The following is a 7,239-nucleotide window of genomic DNA, read 5'->3' on the forward strand; positions in this document are numbered from 1 at the left end:
AATAATTCTCACGACGTTTCGGCCACAACGCAAGCAGCCGTCCTCAGGTGAAGACCAGGTCTGTCGGGGAGACAGCGTCTGGCAGACCTGAGGACGGCTGCTTGCGTTGTGGCCGAAACGTCGTGAGAATTATTTTATTATGTTTTATTTGTATTATTTTATACTTCCCTTCTACGTGACTTTACCGAAAGTACTAAGAAGATGAATCCCTGCAGTCACGAAAGCTTTAAATCGAGATGAGATGGCTAAAGGAGCGGTGGGGAGGCAGGAGGCAGGAGGGGGGGGGGGTAAGAGAAGGAGTGGTTTGGCAAAAGCGGCGAGGCATGGCAAAGCGATGACACTGTGCGTTTCGCGAGTTTTTCTCCCGTTCACGTCGGTAACTTTTTGTTCATATTTTTTTTCCTTCTCTTTATTTTGTACCCCCTTTTGTTGTTCTTGTTGTTGTCGTTGTTGTTGTTGTCGTTGTATATGAATGCAGAGACGAACAGAAGGCGCAGAGAGGTTCCAAGTTGGGTGGAGGAGGGATCCATCAGGCAAAAGGGAGTGGCAGTGCTTACGTTAAAAAGTATTCGTAGAGAGAGTTGGAGATGATACGGCGCACGCAACCGCACTGCATGCCAACGGCGCACGATGTGATTCTTGCATGATGCACATTGCACAGGGTGTCCGCAGAAGTATTGCGTGTCGCTCCGTTCATCATCATAATCATCAACATCATCACCATCAACATCATCACCATCAACATCATCGACGTCGTCGCCGCCGCCGTCATCATGCACGGCCCCTTTGGCAATCCACTGCTGGATGAAGGCCTGTCTAATGCCGTGACGGTCCAAACATTTTAAATAGCAAAAATACGCAAATTCCACATTTAAAAACTGTAATGATTCCGATTTAAAGCTTTCGTGACTGCAGGGATTCATCTTCTTGGTTCTTTCGGTAAAGTCACGTAGAAGGGAAATAATAAAAGAATAAATAATAAATATTATTAAATAAAATACATAATATAATAACATAATAAAATAATATAATAAATAAAATAATAATATTATTTTATTATGTAACATTTATTATTATTTTATTATTTCCCTTCTACGTGACTTTACCGAAAGAACCACGAAGATGTAATGATTCCCTTCGCGACAGAGCGCCTTAACTCCCCACGCGATATACACACATACGTAAATTGTCACTCCAAATAATAAATCACCAGCCTTTGTTAATCTACTGGCGCGACAGAGGCCCTGTTGGTCGTGGTGGTTGTTGAGTCTCAGGTGGATTGCCAAAAACAACGTCCGGTGCGATCATTCCAATCGCGTCTACCGTACACTGCCAAAAAAAATCGCTCAAGCATTTCGGTTCAATGCCACGTGGGGAAGAGATTTTGCGAATAACAAAAATTTCGCCCACGCGAGTTCATACCGCCGTCTAATTACAAACGCTTTCATTATGCATGATACTTCTACGGACACTCTTGAATTTCGTATTATTTATGAAGTGTGTGTTTCTCTATTTATGACCATTGCTTGCCCCGTCTATAATGCCACCATCGCTATCATCATCATTGTCGTTATCTATTCTTCTTATTCTTATTATTGTGTGCCCTTAGGCAACATCTCAAGCATAAGAAGCCATTTGCACAGATGCTGAGAACTTTTCTTTGCATGAATACATTTGGCAAAAAAAACGACCATTCAAAAGTACACAAACGATAATACATACTAATAATTCACGTGTAATTGGCAGTTCGTTTGTCAATGCGCTGCTGGACGAAGGGCCTCGCCACGCCGCGTTGGGCGTGCAAATTGTTTCATCATGTCCGAGTGGGGTGGAGAGGCGGTGGGGACATAATTTTGGCGGAAAAAAAATTGTTCATTGGAAATAAATTACTTTTTATGCCATAAAATAGTATCTAAAATGAACGCATCTATTTATTGACAATTTTACATTTATCAATTTGCAATGGCATTCAATGGCCGTCTAAAGATTGTCTCTGCCAGTGTGCTAACCACTGTGCCACCGCTCCACCAAATATTGATATAATAGTGCAAACTAAAATTTTGGTCACGTTCTTTCAAACAAAAACCGCACCATTACATTGCGACAAAAACTATTTTAACATTATAATCATCTTGTGATACTCACTAATCAAACATTTTGTAACGATGCATAGCATCAGCAATTCACATTGATTCTTAAGCTCGCGATTGCATGCATTGGATCGCCTGCGTAAGAATCAATGTTTTTTATTAATAGAAATTTAAAAAATCCCGATCATCTATCTCTGTCGGGTTGGAGCGGTGGCGCAGCGGTTAGCGCAGTGCGCAAAAAAAACAACTCGGAAAACCGAGTCCAATTTCTGGCCACGGCTAACATGAGTGGCGATTGATACCTGAACCTTCCCCAGGCAAAATCCCCCCTCCCCCCCGCCCCCCCCCCCCCACATTGGCCAATGTGGTGAAGTATGGTGAAACACCCCCCCCCCCAAACCACAGCATGGGGGAAGGGGGAGTAAGCACTTTTATGCAACAGTGCATTAATAAAGAGCTGCTACATTATGCATTCTATTACGATTATTATCGCTGACTTAACACTTTCGTGACTGCAGGAATTCATATTCTTTGGTGCTTTCGGTAAAGTCACGTGGATAGAAAATAATAAAATAAGGTGGATGAAGACCGCTTGTGTTGTGATCGAAATGTCGTGGGTTTTTTGCTTTCAAAATTTTATTTTTTTATTTAATTTAATTTTAATTTTCTACCCACGTGACTTTACCGAAAAAAAACCAAATAATATTATCGCTGTTGCCGTTGCACGCCAATGGGTTGTCATGATCCCTCCCGCCACCATAGGCCGGTACATTCATCGCGATGTTTAACAAAACAACAAAAAAAGATTTTTCAATCGTATCGCGATCTTGAATCGCGACAATTTCATTCACTCGCAACGTTGGCGGGGTCGAGTGCACTGACGGGGAGCATAGAAACTGCCTTAATCATCATAAGTCACTCAACGCGGCCACTTCTCAGTAATAAGGCTCTTCGTGGTCCCCGTCATAGGAACGTGGAATCTCCACCACCGGCTCAGAACCACCGATAGGGACGAGTTTTCTGCTCGGAGCTCATTCGAAGTGCGTACACGCACGGTCTACTTTGTCACTCCACTGCCGGATGAGGGCCTCCCCACGCCTTGCTGTTCGTGGGGGGGGGGAGGGGGGGCTATTTGACTATACTTCACTACGCTGGGCAGTGCTCTTGGTGAAGGCGGGAAGCATAAACCGTGGGAGCGTAGATGGAGTGCAGTACAACACGAGTTTTTGTGGCACTGTCCTCTGCTGCCCACCACGTAGCCACCACCCTCCCCCACGAGTAGCCGACAGTGACCTGTCATGCATGATGGTAGCCCATCAAAGCACTACCCAGGCCTTGCACATCCAAACTTCCGAGATCTGTGCGCGGGTGATTTGGTCGTAGCCAACATTTGAAAGATACAAATTCGTTTTCATTTTTCCCCGTTTGTTTGAAGATCCAGGGAGGTAAATGGTTCAAGGTGCAGCCCTGCAATTGCTTGCCTCACGCCACTGCTGCTGAAAGGGCCCTCTAATAAGATTACGAGAGGGTGCATATTTATTCAATACTCGAGGAATCCGATGCGCTATAAAGCTCTTTTTCACACGTGTCAAGTTTAACGAGGAGGGGTTAATTTTTTGGGGCAACTCTTTCATGCCGGCCAGACATCTTGGAAGAGGTGGGAGCACCCACGTTTTACCCCACCACCACACGCGACCCACCTAACCGACTGAACTGGAAGAGAGCGGATTAACCAAAACAAAAACGACATCGTGAACTCCCCCGTGGCACGAGGCCGGGATCCCACTCCCACCGAACGATCGGCCGCGGCGAGACCGAAATCCGGCCGCGGCGGTGCGAACCTTCCGTGTCGCAGGGAGCGGTCGCGCCGAGATCGACTTCGCTTTGCAGCGGAGACGGAGCCTCGATCCGCTCGGTCGGCCACTTTTGTAGCGGCGACGGCGGCCGCGTGGACGCGAGATTTTTATCCAAGCCTCGATCGGGGGGGGGGAGGACGACCTCGTACGGGCCCCCCTCCCTTCCTTTTTGTTCCAATTTTCTCGCCTCGCGGGGCGCGCGACGATTGAATGTTTTTTTTGGTTGCGGGAGATTTAGCGAGATGTGACACCAGCCGATTGTCCGCTCGGTGGGAGTTGGAAGCTCGTGACGCCGATAAATTCGGATCGGCGTTGGTGGGGGGGGGGGGAGAGATTTGGCGCAACAATTCCAGGCCGGGCCGTCAATGACGCCTTTGGCAGCAGTCCGAGCGAGGGTATCTCCTATTTGGACACGTGCTAGGAGGCTTTCGCGACTAACGTCATCCATAATAGAGTTTTTTTTAGTGGGGTTAGATCGCGTACATATGTAAATGCGTCGTTAAACCCGCCACCACCCGACACAGCTCAATTAGTAAGGTTTGTCACGTGCGCAAAAAAAAACGTGCCAATTCGTTACGAGTACAGCACGCCGGTGTGTTGGAGAGCAAATGTGTACTCAGATTGTAAATGTTGTGGATTTGCTCTCCAACACAGCGGTGTGCTGCTGTACTAGTAACTAGTGGGCACGTTCTGTTTACGTGACAAACCTCACTAACTGGGATGTGTCGGTTGGTGGCGGGGTTAACGACACATTTATATATTGACGCGATCTAACCCAAACCACCTGTATTATGGAGGTATCATTTTTAAGTTTTCGTGACTGCAAGGATCCATACTCTTTGGTTCTTTCGGTAAAGTCACGTAGGTGAAAAAAGAATAAAATAAAACTAAGAAAATAAAAATGAAAAAGAAATAAATACAATCACGACGTTTCGATTGCAACACAAGCAATCATCATCAGGTGTGACAACCACAGCAATATTTTTTTCATTGATTTTATTAAAATTTTCAACTACGTGACTTTACCGAAGGAACCAAAGAGTATGGAGGTATTCCCACGTTTAAAGCGTCATATCGCCGCCTACAGATAACCAACGCGTTGATTTTGCAAGACGGTGGTCTGCTCCAAGCAAGGGGGTGGGGGAGCGATCTCTTTTGAAACGTCTCCACCGTCGGCATTTATTTATTTATTATCTTCCTCCCGTTCTCCAATTTTACGACAATTTTAGCGGCGGAGTTGCTGGCTCACCCTGCGACCCGTGCTCGGGTGAGCATGCCGACAGCTGCCCTACAATGCGACCACCCGTCAAATAATAGCAATAATTAGTGATCATTTTTTTAAATAAAAGTAATAATAAAAGTAAAATAAAATAAAAATAAAATATATAAATAAACTATTTTATTTTAATTTTATTTTACTTTTATTATTATAAAGTAAAAGAAAATATAAATAAAATATAAAATATTTGATTTTTATTTTATTTTACTTTTATTAATTTAAATTTTTTTACCTACGTGACTTTACCGAAAAAACCAAGAATATGAATCCTTGCAGTCACGAAAGCTTCAAATCTAGAATTCGTGAGAAACAAAAAAGTACAAAAAAACCGCAATCAAACTCGAACAACTTCTATTGCACCGGTCGTGCACGTGACACCCAGGGCAAGGTCTTACGTGAGCAGGCAACCAGCCCCCCACCCCCCCACATACTCAACTCAGCCTTGAAATCAGCAGCCGATGCTGCCAGTGTGCGAACGGCATTGGGTAGAGTGGTAGACAAAAGACGGCGTGGTGCCGTGGTGCTTGCCACGCCGCCACCCGTTGCGTCGAATGTGCTATGACACAATTTCACTCGCTCTCCCCGACAAATCTGTTACGGCTATGCGACGCGTACGCGTGTGCTGTGTGTGGTACTAGAAGTGGGGAGCGGCGGTGCAGCGGTTAGCGCTACGCTGGCGATCCGAGTTCGATTTCCGCTCACGGCCAACGCCGACGTGACGATTATCTGAACCGGTACCTGGGCCTCCCTCGGGTCGACTCAGCCTCAACATGAGTACCCGGTGCGGTGTGTAAAACATCGCCACTGGGGGAGACAAAGGCGGCCGGGCGTGGTGCTGGCCACTCACCCCCCCTCGTGTGTCGTGCCCGCCTGCATAGATGCTCGCTAAGAGCACTTGCCCCAACAGTCTGTTAAGGCTATACGGGGAGTATTTGCCTTTACTAGATGCAGCTTTGCTTACGCAACACATTGACAGCCAAATCATCCATCGCTTTACAAAACCATGAATATTTAAAATGTAACACACAGTACACGTACAGGATATGCAGCCATGCACTATTATAACGCCGCACACACACACAAGAAATGGGCATTTCAACAATTAGGCGCCATCTCAGGGAAGGTTTGCAAGGTTGCAAAGCACGGCGAATGTGAAGCACATGACATGGGTAGGGAGTTGTCACCGGGGCTGGAAATACAATTTACAGGGTGCTTAAAAAACAAAGGTTAACACTTATAAGGGACTATCGTTTCTAACGAGAAAAGAACGCTTAATAATACACTGTAACATTTCGATTTAAAGCTTTCGTGACTGCAGGGATTCATCTTATTGGTTCTTTCGGTAAAGTCACGTAGAAGGGAAATAATAAAATAATAAAAATAAAACATAATAAAATAATTCTCACGACGTTCCGGCCACAACGCAAGCAGCCGTCCTCAGGTGAAGAACAGGTCTGTCGAGGAGACGCTGGTCTTCACCTGAGGACGGCTGCTTGCGTTGTGGCCGAAACGTCGTGAGAATGATTTTATTATGTTTTATTTTTATTATTTTATTATTTTCCTTCTACGTGACTTTACCGAAATAACCGAGAAAAAAACACTGTAACATGATTACAAATGTCATGTTAATAGCTTTAAAAAGTCAAAGACTCTCCATTTGTTCGCCATCGTTATCAACGCGTGGCCTGGAATCTTCTCCAGGTGGTCTCCAGAGCCCGGAGGCGGCACATTTCCCGTGGCGTTGTTGCAAATTTTCTGAAGTGGTAACATCTTTTTGAAGCACCCTGTATTTATGAACACGTTGAATAATAATTAATCAATCCCTGCCACCCAAACACAGATGTCAATTCCCAGATTGTCAAATCCGAACACGTGACAAACCACGTCCAACATCGTGTGTGTGTTTTTTTTTTTAGAAACACTTCTCCCTTGTCAAAAAAGCAGGATAACATAATTACATCTGAATTGCAATCCTAATTAGTTGGCATAGTATGCCGCGGCAAAAAAAAAATCC

The 7,239-nt window shown here is 45.2% G+C and overlaps 1 protein-coding gene across 1 annotated transcript in view; it reads left to right on the forward strand.

Annotated features, from left to right (window-relative positions):
* LOC133343907 (complexin-1-like) overlaps window positions 1-951 on the forward strand; it is an 83,488-nt gene extending 82,537 nt beyond the window's left edge. The window contains exon 5 of the mRNA XM_061553910.1: window positions 479-951. Within this exon, the coding sequence (XP_061409894.1) occupies window positions 479-575 (97 nt within the window). The 3' untranslated portion in view covers window positions 576-951. The remainder of the gene's footprint in view (window positions 1-478) is intronic.
* Window positions 952-7,239: the final 6,288 nt, after the last annotated feature.

The sequence above is a fragment of the Lethenteron reissneri genome, chromosome 2 (assembly GCF_015708825.2).
Source record: "Lethenteron reissneri isolate LAM-NWPU_2019-01 chromosome 2, ASM1570882v1, whole genome shotgun sequence".
Classification (NCBI taxonomy): Eukaryota; Metazoa; Chordata; class Hyperoartia; order Petromyzontiformes; family Petromyzontidae; genus Lethenteron; species Lethenteron reissneri.